Source organism: Scylla paramamosain, chromosome 25 (assembly GCF_035594125.1).
Source record: "Scylla paramamosain isolate STU-SP2022 chromosome 25, ASM3559412v1, whole genome shotgun sequence".
In the NCBI taxonomy this organism is placed as follows: domain Eukaryota; kingdom Metazoa; phylum Arthropoda; class Malacostraca; order Decapoda; family Portunidae; genus Scylla; species Scylla paramamosain.
This window is the reverse complement of record NC_087175.1, coordinates 7,726,310-7,747,814: the sequence shown is the minus strand read 5'-3', so window position 1 is coordinate 7,747,814 and position 21,505 is coordinate 7,726,310. Positions and strand designations below refer to the sequence as shown.

The 21,505-nt window shown below is 41.9% G+C and overlaps 1 protein-coding gene across 2 annotated transcripts in view; it reads left to right on the top strand.

The window, feature by feature from the left end:
* Window positions 1–21,505, top strand: part of LOC135113195 (tRNA pseudouridine(38/39) synthase-like) — a 185,726-nt gene that overhangs the window by 83,662 nt on the left and 80,559 nt on the right. For both annotated transcript variants that reach the window (XM_064028324.1, XM_064028326.1), the window contains one exon: window positions 18,444–18,605. In XM_064028324.1, coding sequence (XP_063884394.1) covers window positions 18,444–18,605 — 162 coding nt within the window. The remainder of the gene's footprint in view (window positions 1–18,443; window positions 18,606–21,505) is intronic.

Here is a 21,505-nt window from a genome sequence, read left to right as displayed (position 1 = left end):
AATCTTCTATATATCATGTTTCTTTTGATTAAATATGCTGTCTAACGTACCTAAAAGTCATAATATGAAATAAAAACAATTTAAATCCAAGAAAATAATGTCAGGAACCTATTTAATTCAATAAATTTAAAATTGACAAATTTTGAATTTACATTCTAGTGACAGACGGTGATTGAACATTCTAGTGGCAGACAGTGATTGAGATGTGACCAACAACTTCTGAGTGCCTTGAGACTGATGGTCATAAATTCTGTTAGCTATGACAGTTAGCTATGTTTGACCTTAAGTACTATGGAGAAAACAGAATACAGGCTGCACGGTCAGTAATTAACAAATTGAGAGGACCCAGTCCTCTGCATGGGGGCATTCACAAAAAAATAGAAGTTTCCCATGTACCATATCATGGATCCATTTGTCTGAGGAGAGGAAATGCCATTGCAATCTTGCATCAAAAATTTTTCCTCCTGCAAAAATTATCAGGAGTGTGACCAAAGGCAAGGAAGTTACTGAAGTTAGTCTTACTGGGGAGCTTTTTTGCTTTGGCATCCCCTTCCTCTGGGGAGGCCTCTGGCCTAAAAAAGGCCTTGTCTGGTATTGTGATCTTGATTGATTGAGGGTAGGTGGGAAGGTAAGGTCATCTAGTCGTCTGGTAAGGCAGAGCAAACCGTCTACCAGAAGCTTTGTAAGGACAGAAGATGGGCCTCCCTAGTTTCCTTGACTTGTGTATTTCCTCACATTTCTTTACTATGTCGAATGGGAACAAGTCATCCTTGCCAACCTCAAACTCATTTGCATATCTCTGCCAGGGCAGAGTCATTCATGTGAATCTGTGCAGCCTCTTTCCTCAGCTGATTGATGTAGTTCACAGCAGAAGTAAGGAGTCTGAGGCTATTATTAAGATCATCAAGGTAGAAGGTTATGGGTTTGTCTTTCTTATCACCAATATAATTTATGCAAAGGGAAATGGGGACTAATGCCTTCCTTAGCAGCCCATTAGTAAGTGAAAGCCAAGTGCCAACTAGTTTCCCTCCAACACTCATTGCTTTGGTGATGGCGGGATTGATCACTGACACCTTTAAATTCAGCACATTGCTTAGGAACTTGATCTCATCACATGTTAATTTCACACTTTAACCTGTAAATACCGAGGAGCCGCCCGGGAGGCTGGACCGTGGAGAACCGAGGAGCCGCCCGGGCGGCATTATGTTCGACCCCACACAAAAACTGCGCCAGACTTGGCAACACTTTCAAACTTGATGTAGGAGGTAGCCCTACTATGGAACACTGTCTCCAGTATGATAAGTTGCCAGTTAGTGCTTTCAAGTGTGCATGAGCGTCAGTCACAATTAGCCTCTTGACAGGGCCAATCTACACACTGCATTGTCTCGTTTTTCGTGGTATAACTGAACTATATTGAGACCTAGAAACTCAATAATGCCACGAAAAGCTAAGAGAAAGTTGACATTTTCGAGTGACATTGAATCTGATGCTCCAGCAACAAAGAAAGTTTGTGAAAGTGATGAGGGTGGTGAAAATGGAGGCATCGTGGGTGGTCGCTCTCGCACTCGCTCTCCTGTTACCCGATCAGGTGCTGATCCACCACCACCACCACCACGATCACAGCCATCTTCAACCAGTGATAGTGACAGAAGAAAGGGTGGAGTAAAAAAAGGAAAGGGTAAACATGTCCCAGTGAAACAACCAACCTACCTATCTCTCCCTCCGTCCATCTCTCCCTCTGTGGGTGGGTGGGAGGATGTATGACCCTGAAATCTGAGACTGTCCCTGACCTTGAAATTCTCTCTCTCTCTCTCTCTCTCTCTCTCTCTCTCTCTCTCTCTCTCTCTCTCTCTCTCTCTCTCTCTCTCTCTCTCTCTCTCTCTCTCTCTCTCTCTCTCTCTCTCTCTCTCTCTCTCTCTCTCTCTCTCTCTCTCTCTCTCTCTCTCTCTCTCTCTATATATATATATATATATATATATATATATATATATATATATATATATATATATATATATATATATATATATATATATATATATATATATATATATATATATATATATATATAATCCTGTTCCACCCCTTACATAGCATACAATAAAATATAAATCTACAATTTGGAAAGACTTTAGCAAAGAAACAAAGAAATGGAGGCAGGGTTAGATGTAGCCTCCTGTACGACAACTGCAAGGAGCGTGTCAGTGAGAGGGATGCGCGGGAGTTTCCAGGCGCCGCCATTCTCCAACTACTGGCGAATATTGTGAAAGAACCAGGTTGAGTTGGGCTAAAAAAAAATACACCTGCTGATGTATCTACACATGCACTACCGAATAAACGTATTTCCAAGTCAATCTGCAAATGTCGATTTTTTCCCAATTAATCAGGCACGAGAGATGTCTGAATTCGGGGGGTGCTCGGATTTAACGGGTTAAGAAGAGGGCCGGCGTCTCAGACTCACATTAAGGATGGAAGCCAAGCATTCAGATAGAGGGTCACCTGTCTCATCCTCGCCATGGAAATGGCTGCAAACTCTTTGAGGGTTTTCTGGAAGGCTGCATCAACCCCAGTATCATAGTTTGGCTGCATGGCAGTGAACATGTCTAGTTCATCAAGGGAGTCAGGCACAGGCAGGCACTTAAAAACTTCACCAGCCTCATCATGAGGAGGGTAAATGTTATGGAACCCACCAAAGTTGGTACTGGTCCCCGATGACACTTGATTTCTGCCAACTTGTCTAATTTATCAATTAAACCACCTAGCAGGGATGTCTGTTGATCCAAATTGTTGTCTCTAGGTGGGAACACAGTTGGAGTGTTTACATGGCTTGGACTGGCAACTGACTGCTGAGAAGCGCAAGTGGCCAGTGGTTAAACACTGCAGCCATCCCAGGAGGCCTTCCTCTGCTTGGCATCACTATCCAGAAGGTCCCTCTTGCATCATTTGCCTCCTGAGATAGGCAAGGAAAGTGAAGAGGAACACTGTGGTGCTCCTAGAGCCTTATCCCAGTCCAGCAAAACATATCAAGAAAAAACGAAGAAAACCCAGGTGACACAAAGGCTAGGATACTTGTCCTTGGATCATATATGTATCTTCACCATAGAGCTAACAGTGTGCTGTAGCAACAATAAGAAGGTGAGAGCTTATCACCCAACTCCATCGAGAAAGTTGGTGAAAAAGTAACCAAACCGATCGATGAATGGAAGAGTATGAGTAGACAGTGTGGAGTTTAGATGGCCATAATTATTATTATTATTATTATTATTTATTTATTTATTTTATTTATTTTTTTTATTTATTTATTTTTAGAAGGGACACTGGCCAAGGGCAACAAAAATCCAATAAAAAAAGCCCTCCCTCTTGAAGGAATTCAAGTGATAGGAAGGTGGAAATACAGAAGCAGGCAGGGAGTTCCAGAGTTTACCAGAGAAAGGGATGAATGATTGAGAATACTGGTTTACTCTTGCATTAGAGAGGTGGACAGAATAGGGGTGAGAGAAAGAAGAAAGTCTTGTGCAGTGAGGCCAGGGGAGGAGGGAAAGAATGCAGTTAGCTAGATCAGAAGAGCAGTTAGCATGAAAATAGCGTTAGAAGACAGCTAGAGATGCAACATTGCAGCGATGAGAGAGAGGCTGAAGACAGTCAGTCAGAGGAGGGGAGTTGATAAGATGAAAAACTTTTGATTCCACCCAGTCAAAAGGAGCGGTACGAGTGGAACCCCTCCAGACATGGACAGATAAGGCCCTTGTACAGAGTTAGTAGCTGAGGGAGTGAGAAAAACTGGTGGAGATGTCTCAAAATGCCTAATTTCATAGAAGCTGTTTTTACTAGAGATGAGATGTGAAGTTTCCAGTTTAGATTATAAGAAAAGGACAGATCAAGGATCAGTATAGAAGAAGGGGACAGCTGAATGTCATTGAAGAAGAGGGGATAGTTGTCTGGAAGGTTGTGTCGAGTTGATAGATGGAGGAATTGAGTTTTTGTCAAATGCTACTAATGTCCAGGCTTGCAGCTCTGCTTATCCAGAGTTTGAGGATTGTATTGTGTGATAGCTAGGCTACAACTATCTACTATTTTTCCAGAATTTCCAACAGTTTTATAGATGGGAATCTGTCTTTTGGAAGATTGTAGATTATACTGATACCTGGCCACAGTGGATAATATCCTTATTGGACGTGGGATGGCTTTTGTTACTGTGGGCAGATTGTCCATCGGGGGCATTACCCTCACCCTAGGGGGGGATGCATCATCTATATTGCTTGTGCCCTAGAACGTGACTCAGTAGTTCTTTCCAGGGTTAAACTGAGTGGTGGCCTGAGAGGCTTGATAGCTGTTGGCGACTGGTCGGTGCCTGGATTTGTTGTATTTGTGCCCTGCACTAAGCTATATAGGAGATAGCTTAGGGCAAGCTGTCCCAAGTCAGTAGTAGCTGTGAGAGGGGCTGAACCTGATCATAATAATATATATATATGTATATAAGACATGAGGTGTATGAAGACAGAAAAAGTAATTTGGCTAATATCCACATATCCCTAAGCATTCTCCCAGCCCTCTCATTGACCAATTTATACTTAATATATCACTACCTGCCTTCCTCTCTCTTCCCAGGTTACCCAACCATTGCTTATCATTATTTTCTATATTTGTAGTTCATTATCTAAAGCAAAGTGTAACAGTAAGGTACCATTTCTGTTTACCTGCTCACCTAGGATCCCTATATGGCCATTCATCTCCCATGACAGTCACTTGTTCTTGTCATTTTCTGCTATTGCCCTCCCTATCAAGAGTCACAACTTAGAAAGATGTAAAATTGGCAACATAACTATACTTCAAAGAAAAAAATGGAAAAGATTTAATGGGCTAATACACACACACACACACACACACACACACACACACACACACACACACACACACACACATTGATAGAATTTATGAATGGAGCAAACGATGGAAATTAGAATTCAATATAAAAAAGTGCCATGTAATGGAGATGGGAAGAAGTAAAAGGAGACCTTCATGGGAGTATAAGATGGGAGGAATCACAATACGAAAGAGCAAAGAAGAAAAAGAATTGGGAGTAATAATTCAAGACACGCTATCACCAGAAAAACACATCAATGGAATATTTGGCTCTACATAATTTGCTAGCAAATATCAGGGTGGCATTTAATTACCTAGACAAAGAAATGATGAAGAAAATCATAACACACATGATACGCCCCAAACTGGAATACGCAGCAGTGGTATGGTCTCCACACAAGAAGAAAGATATAAGGAAATTGGAAAGAATACAAAGAACAGCTACGAAAATGATACCTGAATTGGAAGACCTAAGTTACGAGGAAAGACTGGAAGAAATTGGATTACCAACACTGCAAGAAAGAAGGGAAAGAGGAGACCTGATAACAATGTTCAAATTAGTAAATGGCATGGAGAAGATAAACAGAGATGACCTAGTTGTAAAAGTGGAGGAAGGAGATAGACGTACAAGGGGATATATGAAGAAATTAAAGAAGAGTCATTGTTTGGGAGATATTAAGAAATACAGCTTTCCACATCGAACGGTTGAAATATGGAATAACTTAAAAGAAGAGGTGGTTGCGGCAAAGAGTGTGCACATGTTTAAAGAGAAATTGGACAAATTCGGGTATGGAGACAGGACTAATTGAGCTTTGGCTCGGACCCTGTACTATACAACTAGGTAAATACACACACACACACACACACACACACACACACACACACACACACACACACACACACACACACACACACACACACACACACACACACACACACACACACACACATATTAACAGACATTAGCCTACTACCGACAGTATACCCTCATTTTGGTGTGTTGTACACTTATTTATCACTCATAAATCCATATTCTTGTCATGGTGTTGAGAGCATAGAATTATATTCTTGTCCTAACCATACCCAGAATCCCACTAAGTCCAGTACCTACAACATGTTGATCCCATGCAGTACCTGCATGGGATCAACTGTTCATTATAGCCATGACACTAGGTCAGGAGCTTCTAACTTATCGAGCATTAGTAACATTATAACCATTATATCAAACAATACCATATACTGATGACCATATAAGAACTACAGTTTAAGAAAGATAGTCAACAAAGATCACACTTACAATCCTGCCACTGCTGTTGTGTTCATACGAGTAGCATACTTGATCTCACACATCACTACTTGCTGGCAAAATACAAACATTCAGAATATAGTTTCAACTTCAGAACATAATTAAATAACAGCCAAGCTATGTATGATTCTTTTTAACATTATCTACTATATTTTTTATCAGAATGTTACCAATTTGTCTATATATACATTCAAAGGGAGGGTACACCCCCAAAAGGGGGGAGGGCTCATGTGCCCCCTGTGTTCTCCCATATTTATGCCACTGGTGTGTGTGTGTGTGTGTGTGTGTGTGTGTGTGTGTTTTATGTAGGAAGGACTCTAGCCAAGGGCAACAAAAATCCAATAAAAAAATAATTCCCACTGAAATGCCAGTCCCATAAAAGGGTCAAAGCAGTAGTCAAAAATTGATGGATAAGTGTCTTGAAACCTCCCTCTTGAAGGAATTCAAGTCATAGGAAGTGGAAATACAGAAGCAGGCAGGGAGTTCCAGAGTTTACCAGAGAAAGGGATGAATGATTGAGAATACTGGTTAACTCTTGCGTTAGAGGTGGACAGAATAGGGGTGAGAGAAAGAAGAAAGTCTTGTGCAGCGAGGCTGCGGGAGGAGGGGAGGCATGCAGTTAACAAGATCAGAAGAGCAGTTAGCATGAAAATAGCGGTAGAAGACAGCTAGAAATGCAACATTGCGGCGGTGAGAGAGGCTGAAGATAGTCAATTGGAGGAGACGAGTTGATGAGATGAAAAGCTTTTGATTCCACCCTGTCTAGAACAGCAGTATGAGTGGAACCCCCCCAGACATGTGAAGCATACTCCATACATGGGCAAATAAGGACCCTGTACAGAGTTAGCAGCTGGGGGGGGTGAGAAAAACTGGCGGAGACATTTCAGAACGCCTAACTTCATAGAAGCTGTTTTTGCTAGAGATGAGATGTGAAGTTTCCAGTTCAGATTATAAGTAAAGGACAGACTGAGGATGTTCAGTGTAGAAGAGGGGGACAGTTTAGTGCCATTGAAGAAGAGGGGATAGTTGTCTGGAAGGTTGTGTTGAGTTGATAGATGGAGGAATTGAGTTTTTGAGGCATTGAACAATACCAAGTTTGCCCTGTCCCAATCAGAAATTTTAGAAAGATCAGAAGTCAAGCATTCTGTGGCTTCCCTGCGTGAAATGTTTACCTCCTGAAGGGTTGGACGTCTATAAAAAGACGTGGAAAAGTGCAGGGTGGTATCATCAGCGTACGAGTGGATAGGACAAGAAGTTTGGTTTAGAAGATCATTAATGAATAAGAAGAAGAGAGTGGGTTACAGGACAGAACCCTGAGGAACACCACTGTTAATAGATTTAGGAGAACAGTGACCGTCTACCACAGCAGCAATAGAACGGTCAGAAAGGAAACTTGAGATGAAGTTACAGAGAGAAGGATAGAAGCCGTAGGAGGGTAGTCTGGAAATCAAAGCTTTATGCCAGACTCTGTCAAAATCTTTTGATATGTCCAAGGCAACACCAAAAGTTTCACCAAAATCTCTAAAAGAGGATGACCAAGACTCATTAAGGAATGCCAGAAAATCACCAGTAGAGCGGCCTTGACGGAACCCATACTGGCAATCAGATAGAAGGTTGTGAAGTGATAAATGTTCAAGAATCTTCCTGTTGAGTGATAGATGTTTAAGAATCTTCCTGTTGAGGATAGATTCAAAAACTTTAGATAGGCAGGAAATTAAAGCAATAGGACGGTAGTTTGAGGGATTAGAACGGTCACCCTTTTTAGGAACAGGCTGAATGTAGGCAAACTTCCAGCAAGAAGGAAAGGTAGATGTTGACAGAGCTGAAAGAGTTTGACTAGACAAGGTGCAAGCATGGAGGCACAGTTTCGGAGAACTATAGGAGGGACCCCATCAGGTCCATAAGCCTTCCGAGGGTTTAGACCAGCAAGGGCATGGAAAACATCATTGCGAAGAATTTTAATAGGTAGCATGAAGTAGTCAGAGGGTGGAGGAGAGGGAGGAACAAGCCTAGAATCGTCCAAAGTAGAGTTTTTAGCAAAGGTTTGAGCGAAGAGTTCAGCTTTATAAATAGATGTGGTAGCAGTGGTGCCATCTGGTTGAAATAAAGGAGGGAAAGAAGAAGAAGCAAAGTTATTGGAGATATTTTTGGCTAGATGCCAGAAGTCACGAGGGGAGTTAGATCTTGAAAGGTTTTGACACTTTCTGTTAATGAAGGAGTTTTTGGCTAGTTGGAGAACAGACTTGGCTTGGTTCCAGGCAGAAATATAAAGTGCATGAGATTCTGGTGATAGAAGGCTTAAGTACCTTTTGTGGGCCACCTCTCTATCATGTATAGCACAAGAACAAGCTGTGTTAAACCAAGGTTTGGAAGGTTTAGGTCAAGAAAAAGAGTGAGGAATGTATGCCTCCATGCTAGACACTATAACCTGTGTTATGCGGTCAGCACACAAAGACGTGTCTCTGACACAGAAGCAGTAATCATTCCAAGGAAAATCAGCAAAATACCTCCTCAGGTCCCCCCAACTAGCAGAGGCAAAATGCCAGAGGCACCTTTGCTTAGGGGGGTCCTGAGGAGGGATTGGAGTGATAGGACAAGATACAGATATGAGATTGTGATCGGAGGAGCCCAATGGAGAAGAAAGGGTGACAGCATAAGCAGGCCTAGATGTCAAGAAAAGGTCAAGAATGTTGGGCGTATCTCCAAGACGGTCAGGGATACAGGTAGGGTGTTGCACCGATTGCTCTAGGTCATGAAGGATAGCAAAGTTGAAGGTTAGTTCACCAGGATGGTCAGTGAAGCTGGTGGTGAACATTGAAGTCTCCAAGAATGGAGATCTCTGCAAAAGGGAAGAGTGTTAGAATTTCTTATAGTCAGAGGTGTTAGGTGAGAGGTATACAACACAGATAAATTTAGTTTGAGAGTGACTGTAGTTGTAGCCAGATGGTGGTAAACTCGGAAGATTCAAGAGCGTGGGCACGAGAGCAGGTTAAGTCATTGTGCACATAAACGCAACATCCAGCTTTGGATCGAAAATGAGGATAGAAAAAGTAGGAGGGAACAGAAAAGGGGCTACTATCAGTTGCCTCAGACACCTGAGTTTCAGTGAGGAAAAGAAGATGAGGTTTAGAAGAGGAGAGGTGGTGTTCTACAGATTGAAAATTAGATCTTAGACCGCGAATGTTGCAGAAGTTAATGAAGAAAAAGTTGAGGGAGGGTGTCAAGACACTTAGGGTCGTCGACAGAAAGGCTGTCCGACCTGGGGACATTTATGGTCCCCTCCCCAGATGGGGACTTCAAGGCTGGTGTAGGAGTCACCATGATAATTTTGAAATTTTTGAGTGAAGGGTGTGTGTGTTATTAGGTGCTTGTAGTTTTGTGTGGAGGAAGAGAGTTGTCTTTAGAGGGCAGGGTGTGACTGCTCCCTTGTGTTGTGAGACACAAAGGGAAGCGTTCATTGAGGTCACAGCTGGGTTTAATGATAAGTTCACAGCACCCCTGAACAGTGCTTTAGACCTCACTGGGAGTAATTATTGTTTCGGCAGGTGTCTACTGCCTCCTCCTCTTATGTGTGTATGTGTGTGTTTACCTAGTTGTATAGTACAGGGTTCGAGCGGGACTCATAGTGTCCTGTCTTCATATCTATATTTATCCAGCATTTTCTTAAATTTATGCATGTTTGGTGCTGTAACAATCTACTCATTTAAACCATTCCAGATATCCACAGTTCTATGTGGAAAACTGTACTTCTTGATGTCCCTCAAACACTGACTCTTCCTGATCTTTGAGTTCCTTCTCATCTGTCCAGCTTCATCTTCTTCCAGCAACACCAGATCCTGCTTGTCTATCTTCTCAATGCAGTTAATTATTTTATGCATCATTATTAGATCTCTTTCTCTTCCAACTTGCAAAGTTGGCAGTCCCATTTCCTTCAACCTTTCTTTGTACATTAGGTCTTTCAGCTCTGGTACCATCCTTGTAGCTGCCCTCTGAATTCTTTCCAACTTCTTTATCTTTCTTCATATACAGAAACCACACCACTGCTGTATATTCCAGTCTGGGATGTAGCATAGTGGCTATGATTTTTTTCATCATAGTCTTATCCATGTAATAAGATGCCACCATAATATTTGTTAACATCCTGTACATCGTGCCAGATATCTCATTTATATGCCTTTCTGCAGTGTGTGTGTGTGTGTGTGTGTGTGTGTGTATGTGTGTGTGTGTGTGTGTGTGTGTGTGTGTGTGTGTGTGTGTGTGTGTGTTTACCTAGTTGTGTTGTACAGGGCACAAGCCAAAGCTCATTGTCCTGTCTCCATAACCATATTTATCTAGTTTCTCTTTAACCCTTTCCTTCCGGCGCTTAAATTATTTTCTCGTTTTGTATGACGGCTAAAAATGGTAAACCTAGAAATTGTCAGAAAATTGTTTGAAACTAATAATTATTTTCTCTTTGTTATTCTGAATACAATGATATACTTTGTAGCTCGATGTGACCTCTGAAAGTTGAGTTTATGCCTTATAAAGGATTCCTCCTCCTCCTGCTGTGTGATCCGTCATCCAGAAACAGCCCGGAGAGCGATGATGCCATGCGCAAACACACACACTCTCTCTCTCTCTCTCTCTCTCTCTCTCTCTCTCTCTCTCTCTCTCTCTCTCTCTCTCTCTCTCTCTCTCTCTCTCTCTCTCTCTCTCTCTCTCTCTCTCTCTCTCTCTCTCTCTCTCTCTCTCTCTCTCTCTCTCTCTCTCTCTCTCTCTCTCTCTCTCTCTCTCTCTCATCTTGGAGGGGAAATTGTACACTTCCAATGAGAGAGAGAGAGAGAGAGAGAGAGAGAGAGAGAGAGAGAGAGAGAGAGAGAGAGATTTCAACATAAGAACATAAGAAATAAGGGAAGCTGCAAGAAGCGACCAGGCTTACACGTGGCAGTCCCTGTATGAAACACTCCTACCTATTTCCACCTATCATCCCCATCCATAAACTTGTCTAATCTTCTCTTAAAGCTCTCTAGTGTCCTAGCACTAACTACATGATTACTGAGTCCGTTCCACTCATCTACCACTCTATTCGAGAACCAATTTTTTCCTATCTCCTTCCTAAACCTAAATTTTTCAAGCTTGAACCCGTTATTTCTTGTTCTACCCTGGTTGCTGATCCTAAGAATTTTGCTTACATCTCCCTTGTTATAACCCTTATACCACTTAAAGACCTCTATCAGGTCCTCTCTTAACCTACGTCTCTCTAGAGAATGTAAATTTAACCGCTTCAACCTCGCTTCGTAAGGAATACTCCTCATCCCCTGTATCCTTTTAGTCATTCTCCTCTGTACTGATTCTAATAGACCTATATCTTTCCTGTAATGTGGGGACCAGAACTGTACAGCGTAGTCTAGATGAGGTCTGACCAGCGCCAAGTATAACTTTAATATTACCTCCGGCCTTCTACTTTTAACACTCCTAAAAATGAATCCTAGTACCCTATTTGCCTTGTTTCTGGCTTCTATGCATTGTTTCCCTAGACGGAGTTCAGAGCTAACTATAACTCCTAAATCTTTCTCGTACCCTGTACCTACCAGAGTTTGGGTGTTTAATGTGTACCTATTGTGTGGGTTTCCTCTACCTACGCTAAGCACTTTGCATTTATTGATATTAAATTGCATTTGCCATCTATCCGTCCATTCATTCATTCTATCTAAGTCTGTCTGCAAGGCGATGGCATCCGCTTCTGACCTAATTAATCTACCTATCTTTGTGTCATCCGCAAATTTACTAACATCGCTATTAATTCCACTATCCAAGTCATTGATATATATTAGAAATAATAATGGCCCTAATACTGATCCCTGTGGCACCCCACTAATGACATGACCCCACTCGGATTTCGAGCCGTTTATTAGCACTCTCTGTCGCCTGTTACCAAGCCATGACCCTATCCAACCTAACACCTTCCCATCTATCCCGTGCGCCCTAACCTTTCTCAGGAGCCTTTGATGGGGCACCTTGTCGAATGCTTTACTAAAGTCCAGATATAAGATATCATAACTATCTCCATTATCTACTGCCTCGTACACCTTACTGTAAAAACTTAACAAGTTTGTCAGGCAAGACTTCCCCTTCGTGAAGCCATGCTGTGACTGCTTTATCAAGTTATGTTTGTCTAAATGTTCCCTAATGTTCCTGGCTATTATTGACTCTAACATTTTACCTACAACTGAAGTTAAGCTGACCGGTCTATAATTAGACGCTAAAGTTTTATCCCCTTTCTTAAAGATGGGTACTACATTAGCCTGCCTCCACATTTCTGGTACCTCACCCGACTCCAGTGATTTCCTAAAGACAGAAACTAACGGCTCACTAATAATCTTTTTACATTCCTTCAGTACTCTGGGATATATTTCATCAGGTCCTGGTGACTTGAACTTTTTTAGCCTATCTATCTCCTGCTCCACTATCTCCCTAGTTATGGAAATATCCGTCAGCTTCTCATACTCATCTGCTCTAAACACCTGTTCACTATCTGGCATATCCTGCATGTTTTCCTGAGTGAAGACAGTTAAAAAATAATCATTCAGAAGTTTACTAATCTCCTCCCCAGAACTAACCAGCTCCCCATCTGCTGCCTTTAATGGACCAACAGTATCCTTATTTTTCGTCCTGTATACCTGATAAAATCCCTTGGGGTCCGTCTTCGCCTGGCTGGCTACCTTTAATTCATAATTTTCCTTAGCTTTCCTCGTTAACTTCCTGACTGTTCTAACTAATTCATTATACTGTGTCCTTAAAACTTCTTCACCTGCCCTTAATCTCTTATATATACTTCTCTTACGCCCTATATAATGCTTTAACCTAGCAGTCATCCATTTAGGGTCATTTTTTTGTGATCTTATTGTTTTATACGGGATATTTGCTAATTGACCTGTATGAACTTTATCTACGAAATATTTATACAATTCATCTACATTTACTTCACCTAAACCCCTCATCTCGTTCCCTACCATCCTCTCCCCTCCCTCATCAACTCGCCTCGACCTTACCTCTCTCATTTCAGCATGACCTGACATTCCAACATACTCACGCCTATCTCCCCCCTTCCTCTTTCCTCCTCCCTTCTGGAGCCTCACCTCACCTCCCTCATCCTGCCTTATCTCTCTGAACTCCATCCCTGACCTGACCTCACCCTGCATCCCTTGCCAGTCCACTCCTTGGAGGTACCTTTTTAATTCTTCAAAATCTGCTCTCCTAAAGTCAGGTATTTTACTAGTGTTTTTATTTCTAACAGTTTCTTCCCATTCTAGCTTGTACCTAATTTCCCTATGGTCACTGTTACCTAGCTGTCCTCCAACCTCTACCTGCGTGACTGCATCCTCCCTGTTAGTAAGAATTAAATCTAGAATATTATTCCCCCTTGTGGGTTCTACAACTACCTGTTTTAAAAAATTATCCTGAATTACCTTAAGGAATTCCTCTGCTTCCTTGTTACCCACAATCAGACTCCAGTCGATATTCCTAAAATTAAAATCTCCTACCACACATACCTGACTGTACCTGCCTGCTCTATTTAATTCCTGCCACAGTGAGGTGTTAATTTCCTCTGTACTGGTCGGTGGTCTGTAAACTACCCCTAGTACTACTGACTGCGATCCTTCCTTAATATCTACCCATATCGACTCTGCTTTGTTATCTGTTTTAATTCTATTGTTCATACAGCACTGTAATGTGTCCCTAACGTATAACGCGACACCTCCTCCTCTCCTGTTTTCTCTATCTTTAAAGAACATTGTATACCCATCTATCTTAACCTCTGGATCAAATACTTTTCCTGACATATCTAACCAAGTTTCAGTCAAAGCAATTATATCAAATTTCTCTACACTCGCTATTCCTCTAAGCAAGTCTATTTTATTCAGAATACTTCTACAATTTGTGTAGTAAACACTTAAGCTATTTCTCACCATCCCTGAGCTAGCTTCCTTTCTAGATTTAACTAATTTGCCCCTTGCCTTCTCCTCACTACCCCTTCTTCCCTCCCGACTAACGAAAAAAGTGCTGGAGTGCAGTTACCTCCCGCTCGAGTGTTTCGGCCAAAACACGAACACCCTGGCGTGACAAATGCACTCCATCCCTGGCGTACAAGGTGTCCCTGCCATAGAAAAGGTCCCAGTTGTCGATGAACGTCCATCCATTACTCCTACAATGATTCGCGAGCCTGCGATTCACTGTAATAGCCCTGGACAGCCACTCAGCACCAACTCCCCTCCTCGGCAAGACACCACATACCACGGGGATCCCACCCTTGTCCTTAATCCTGTCCAAAGCCTGTCGAAACCTCCTGATAAGCTCCTCACTCCTGACCTTACCAAGGTCATTCCCTCCCGCACTGAGAAAAACAATGGGCTTGGTCCCATCTTTTTCCAAGCACGTGTCTAGCCTATCAGCTACCTTCCCTATCCCGGCCCCCGGCAAACACACCCTCGACCTACGCTTCCTATCCCTAGCACAGAACGCACTATCTAAGTGTCTAACCTGACTATCACCAAACACAAGCACTCTACCTTGGGGCAGGGTAACTGCATCAGCCCCCTCCTTCTCCTTCCCCTCCTCCAGCACATTGAAGGGATTCTTCGTCTCCACGGAAGGTGCCCTGAGCACCTTCACCCTCTTGGCTCCCCTGCACACAACCGACCACTGCTCCTCCGTCGCCTTACTAGGTAAGGTGACGGTGGGGCACGACCCTCCCACAGGTGCTGAGATCCTCTCATAGAACTCAGCCTGCAGGTCTGAGATCCTCTCACGAAACTCAGCCTGCACCTCCGAGATCCTTCGATGGAACTCAGCCTCCACCTCTGAGACCTTCGCAACGAAGGCCTCGAGAACAGGAGAACTAACACAACCTGTCGACTCAGCAACACAAGGCGCCATGTCTACACTAGCCAGCTATATTAGCGTCAGGTCACTGCTCACTAAACACGTCCGTTCACTAGGAACCCTGACCTGACCTTTTCACATCAAGTTTCAGGCAAATAACATTCTCTCTCTTTCTCTCTCTCTCTCTGACAAGTTACCTTCTACCATTTTATTATAAAATTGAAGATAATGAAAAAATTAACATGAAAGAATGATAGGTATCATCTCTCTGTTCTGATAAAACAGGTGGATCCTGTAAATCATTTTCCAAGTCCTCACCAATGTTTTTGCTTTCTTCAGCTTCTTCTAAATATTCACTGTCACTGTCTTCAAACTCAGAAGCACTGCTAAATACATATGTTGTGTCCTGCTCCATGGTGAGTTATGATCTGAGATCCTTGGCTCTTATCAGGATGTCTCTTCACACTTATCATGGTGCTTTCCACCCGGCTAGTGCTTTCCACCCGGCGGGTCGCTGGGGTTGCCAAGTGTCGCCCGGAGAAAGGGAAAATAGCTTAGTTACCGCTAAATTTCCATAGCTAGTGACAACATTACATGTGGAAACATGCCAGACACTTCCACTCACACCATCTGACTCGAGAAACCGCACTTGGACCTTAAAATTGAGGCGTGAAAATTCTTGATTACCGGTATGATCGCCGTCGCTACGGACACATTTTTGCAATCGTATATATACGATTGCTGGAAGGAAAGGGTTAAACATGTGTACACTGTTTGCCACAGTCACCTCCTCCTTCAAGTCATTCCAGATTTCAATAGTTCTATACAGGAAGCTGTATTTCTTGATATCGCTCTGACATCTACTCTTTATTTATTTCACATGCCCCCTCGTCTGTCTCTCTCCCTCCTCCATCTGTGGTGCCAAGTCATTTCTGTCTATTTTTTTCTATATTGTTTACTAATTTGTACATTGTTATCAGGTCTCTTTCTCTTCTCTCTTGTAGTGTTGGTAATCCAATGTCTTTAAGTCTTGTATCAGTCTTAAGAGTTACTATTATTTATATGTATATTCATCATCCATATATCCATCCCACATGCGATCTGTTCACATATTCATCCCATTCTCTACCTCTTAAGGGAATTTCACACCCACTTCCAGTCCTTAGAGAAAACACCTGCATTCACTTCTGAGTCTTTTCTTCCTGGTCATTGGCTAAAATAATGACCTCTCCCATTGGCTCCTTTACCTCATTTTCTGGCATTTCATTGGTCATTTCTTCACCCCAAAAGCTCTAACATGATCCAGTTAGCTCAAATAAATATAGTCCACATGGTAGCTAGTCCTCAGTCCTCTTATGAGAGTCAGTCACGAGAGTCTCAGTTCCGCTTAGTTCCAGCTCAGTTTCCACTCAGTTCCAGTCACAAGCAGTCAGTCTCAGTCTCTCTCTCAGTTCCTGTCTGAGTCACAGTCAATGTTAAGAGACATTGCTCAGTCATCATCACGAGCAGCAGTTCATGTCACTCCAGAGGGAGAGAACAATCATTCGTCATGTATATAGTCATCTGTGTCTTGTCTCATATCAAGTGTGTACATTCTCTATTATTAAATCAAGAAGAACTCTCATCATTCATGTCTTTACTGACACACATCGATAATATCAACTTACTACTCACAACCTTCAAGCTGTCAGCAATACCAAGCTCACAGCCAGTCCTCCACACTACCAACACACCAAGCCCCTCATCTGATCCATTGGTGACAAGCATCATCATCAACTGGGCAAATACATCATCTAAACCAGGAACAGTAGTGGATAGGTAACATCTAATCTCAGAACAAAGTGGTAATCGCACAAATCCAGAACAAGCAGTAGCAGAAAAACAAATCTGATAGTCTTTCTTCATGGCTTAAGTCTTGTGTGTGTGTGTGTGTGTGTGTGTGTGTGTGTGTGTGTGTGTGTGTGTGTGTGTGTGTGTGTGTATTTACCTACCTAGTTGTGCCTTATGGGAAAAGAGCTATGCTTGTGCTGTCCCATCTCCATATCTTTTAATATCCAATTTAGCCTTGAATCCATGTAAACTTTCTGCATTTACTGTCTCCTCATCCAGACTGTTCCATACATCAATACTTCTATATGGGAAACTATACTTTTTGACATCTCTTCTACAAGCACTCCTCTTCAGCCTCTTCCTATGTCCTCTAGTGTCCCATGTATCCCAGACCATTAAGTCGCTCTGGTCCACCTCCTCTACTCCCTCATATGCTTCATATATCGCAATCAAGTCTCCCCTTTCTCTCCTCTTTTCCAACGTTGGTAGATGTAGCGTTTCCAGTCTCTCTTCATATGACAAGTCCCTGATACTTGGTACCATCTTTGTAGCTGTTCTCTGAACTCTCTCCAACTTCCTTATATCCTTTTTCTTGTATGGCAACCACACTACTGCTGCATATTCTAGTCTAGGTCTTATCAGCAACACGATCATCTTCCTGACCATCTCTTCATCCATATATGCAAAGGCCTGCCTTATTCTTCTCAACAAGTTATAGGTTTCTCCTGTAATTTTGCTAATGTGTCTCTCCGGGGTCAGGTTCCCAATCACTGTAACACTGAGATCCTTTTACTCTTCTTGTACTTTCCCAAATTCTATTACCTTACACTTCTTTAAATTAAATTCCATTTCCCATCTATAACTCCACTCTGTTGTCTTGTTCAGGTCTTCTTGTAACGTTCCACAGTCCTCTGCACTCTCAACTTTCTTCGGCAACTTTGCATTATCCGCAAAAAGGCTCATGTAGCTGTTCACACTCTCCATCATATCATTTATATATACTGCAAACATGATTGGTGCAAGTACTGAGCCTTGAGGTACTCCACTTATGACTTCCCTCCATGGTGATTTTTTATCTTTTACCACCATTCTCATTTCTCTGTTTGTCAAAAAATTTTCCATCCATCTCAGCAGGCCTCCCCTTAGCCAACCATTATGCTTCAACTTCCACAACAATTTCCTGTGTGGCACTTTATCGAAGGCCTTCTTCAGGTCTAAATAAACACAATCAGCCCATCCATCTCTTTCTTGCATTATATCCACCACTCTAGAGTAAAAACTCAGTGGTTTGTAACACACGATCTCCCTCTCCTAAATCCAAATTGTTGCTTTATTATCACTTCATTTCCTTCTAGATACTGCATCCATTTATCCTTCACCAATCTTTCACACATTTTGCACACCACACTTGTTAGAGACACAGGTCTATAGTTTAAGGGCTCCTCTTTACTACCACCTTTGTATGTGTGTGTGTGTGTGTGTAGAACCTGACCTTTCATTAAAAATTTAATGGCAAAGGAATGAATAATAATAATTTTTTTTTTTAAGAATGGTAAGGCCCCCTTAACATGATCCCTCTCCTCAGGTACTCACGCAGACATGTGGCACTCAAGCTGTGTTACCTGGGTTGGGACTACCAAGGGTTTACAGTGCAAGAAGATTCCCACAACACTATTGAGGCTCAGCTTTTTGCAGCTTTGCTCAAGACCAGACTAATTGAGTCAAGAGAGACCTCCAACTACCACAGGTATCTGTTCAGTAATGGCATTAAGAATTTGAACTAATTTGTTTTCTCTGTATTCTTTTTATTTTTTTCACTTAATTTAAACTTTAAACTTTTCCATCAGTCTTTCTCTTGTACTCTTTCCTGTCCAAACTTTCACAAGCCAGTGTTGTACTCACTTTCTCTTAACAACCATTTCTACCATACTCCCATCTACCTCTCATTTTTATCATAACTACCACAGCAGAAATTATTTGACTCATTAAACATCCCTCTCATTAACTTGGCATCGAACACATCCTTCCTCAATCTCATCCACTGCTACATAGTCAATCAGGCTCTCCTCTTCATCTCATCATCCTTCCTCTTTCATGTGTACCTGTTGTTCATCTTATGTTGGAAAAGGTGTTTGCTAAAAATAAACTTTTTCCTGCATACAAGTCCATCAGGTACTCCCCATTCTTATTCACTTCATCTAGACTCAGTTTTTTCTCCTACATCTGCTACCTCACTGCTTCCTAACTTTCCATTCAAATCTCTAAATAGCACTACCATTCTCTCTCTCTCCCAATTTTCTTGAGCCATTCACTCTGATCATACCACGATTTCCTCATCTCTATCTTCCTCACTTACTACATTTACATATGCATACACACACATTCATGCATATCTAACCATCCCTACTTTTCTCATTGTCCACACTATTGTAGGATACCCTTGCCACTCATACTGTTTGGGACAATGAGTGCACATCCTTTTCCTCTTCCTTTGCTTTTCTTATCCAGACCACACCATCCTTTTTTTTTTACTCCTTCCTACATCACACCACCCCTCTTTTCACTCCTTCCCACACCACACCATCCCTCTTTTCACTCCTTCCTACACAACACCATCCCTCTTTTCATTCCTTCCCACACCTCACTCTCATTTCCAATCATTTCCCAACCTTTCATGAGTTTCTCTTGCACACCTGCTCACTGTCTCCCCTTCCTACCACTTTCTACTACAGATTGATTATCACTAATGTGGCATCATTGGGACCTGTAGGATGCTTGATTAGTGATTTTGCTGGATTACAGAGAGAGAGGTTAGGTCAGATTGTAAATCAGTGCAAGTTGATAAATGAATGAGGCTGTACCAATACCATTTTTTTCACCAATACCAATAAATTTCAAGCCAATACCGATAGTATCAGTATAGCCAATACTGTTAGCAAGGAAACTTGGCAATTTTTCTTTCTGTTTCTTTATGTCTTAAACTGTCAGAGTCGCTGTATAATTCACACAAGCTTTACACAGACAGACCACTGTCAAATTTTTTTTCAGAAGTTCAACTTTATATTTATGGATAATGTACAGTGTTCGTGTTCAACACAGTCAGGGCCAGAATGTTTGGCGCAATAAGGCCTGCACCAAACATTTTGGCCGAAAACAGTTATACCTCTGTAAAACTGTTCAAAATGGGCCATAGTGTATGGCATGCGAGGTGTGGGTAGGGGCTCTCTCAACTTCATAATGTATCACTCAGAAAGTTGTTAGCGGCTAGTGGGCAGCTGCAGTGAATGGAAGTGTTTTGTGTGTCCACAGTCAGCCCCAGGATTTTCCTTTTGCACCATCCCTGTTTATAGCCATAGAAAAGGCACGGCTAAGTGTAAGGAGCTGAAAATTGACCAAGTTGCATCTATCACATCACTGTGTAAGGCAGGTAAAGCTAATAAGGAAATAGCTAATACAACTGGATTGTCACTGTGTAGTGTCCAGCAGTGGACAAAGAAGTTTTGTGATGGTAGGGAGTTGACCTGCCATTACAGAAGTCCATAGGGAGGCCCAGGAAGACTTTGAAGGTCTGGAGGAGGCAGGTGGATGCTAATCTACATATAACAGCTCCAGAGTTAAAAGGAAAAGAACCCTGTTTTACTTGATGTGTCCGTGAGAACAGTACATTGCTGCTTGCATGATGACATGAGTTTCTCACATCACATTGCTCACAAGAAACCAAGAGGAAGAATAGGGTTGCTTTTTGCCTTATGTATCTGCAGTGGGATGTGGAGAAGTGGCAACAAGTATTGTGGAGTGATGAGGCCATATTCAATGTGACTGGAAACCATAATGCCAGAATTTATTGTCAGCCTGGAAGTGATCCTTATGACCAAAAGTTCACGCAGGGAACTGTTAAGCATCTTGATTCTTTAATGGTTTGGGATGCTTTTGAATATCATGGTATGGGATCATTGGTGATACTATCCAGAAATGTTATGATGAATGCAGACATATTTGGAGCTACTGAATGATCATTTAGGAGATTGTTTTGAGAGTTGCAAAGCAAAAGTTTTCATGCATGACAGTGTCTCATGCCACACAGCTAAAGTTATTAAAGAGTGGTTTGATTTTGTGCAAGTGGATTATATAAAGGATTGGCTGGGAAATTCACCTGATTTAAACTTAATAGAAAACCTTTGGGTGTTCATGTAACATAGGTTGTGTGAGTGAGACAGAGTTGGCATTAATAAAAAGCCCACAAAAAAAAAAATACTCTAAGAAACCAAAAGAAAACAGCCTTTTTTTTCTTTTTTACTTATCAAAATTGGGCTCTGTATCATATTGATAAAGTAAGCTTTATATATGTACATATACATAAAAAATGTAAAAGTAGTCAACCCTGATCCATTTATTTCCTGTACAGTATAAGTTAACACAGATTTTGTCCAACCAGACCAACCTGTATCAGCATGACCTAAACAAGTGTCTGTTTTTCATTAATAGAAAGTATCAAAACCTTTCAAGATCTGACTCCCCTAGTGATTTCTGGCACCTTGATGAAAACATCTCCAGTGACTTTGCTTCTTCAACATTCCCTCCTTTATTTCAACCTGATGGCACCACTACCATCTCATCTATTTCTAAAGCAGAACTCTTCACTCAGAC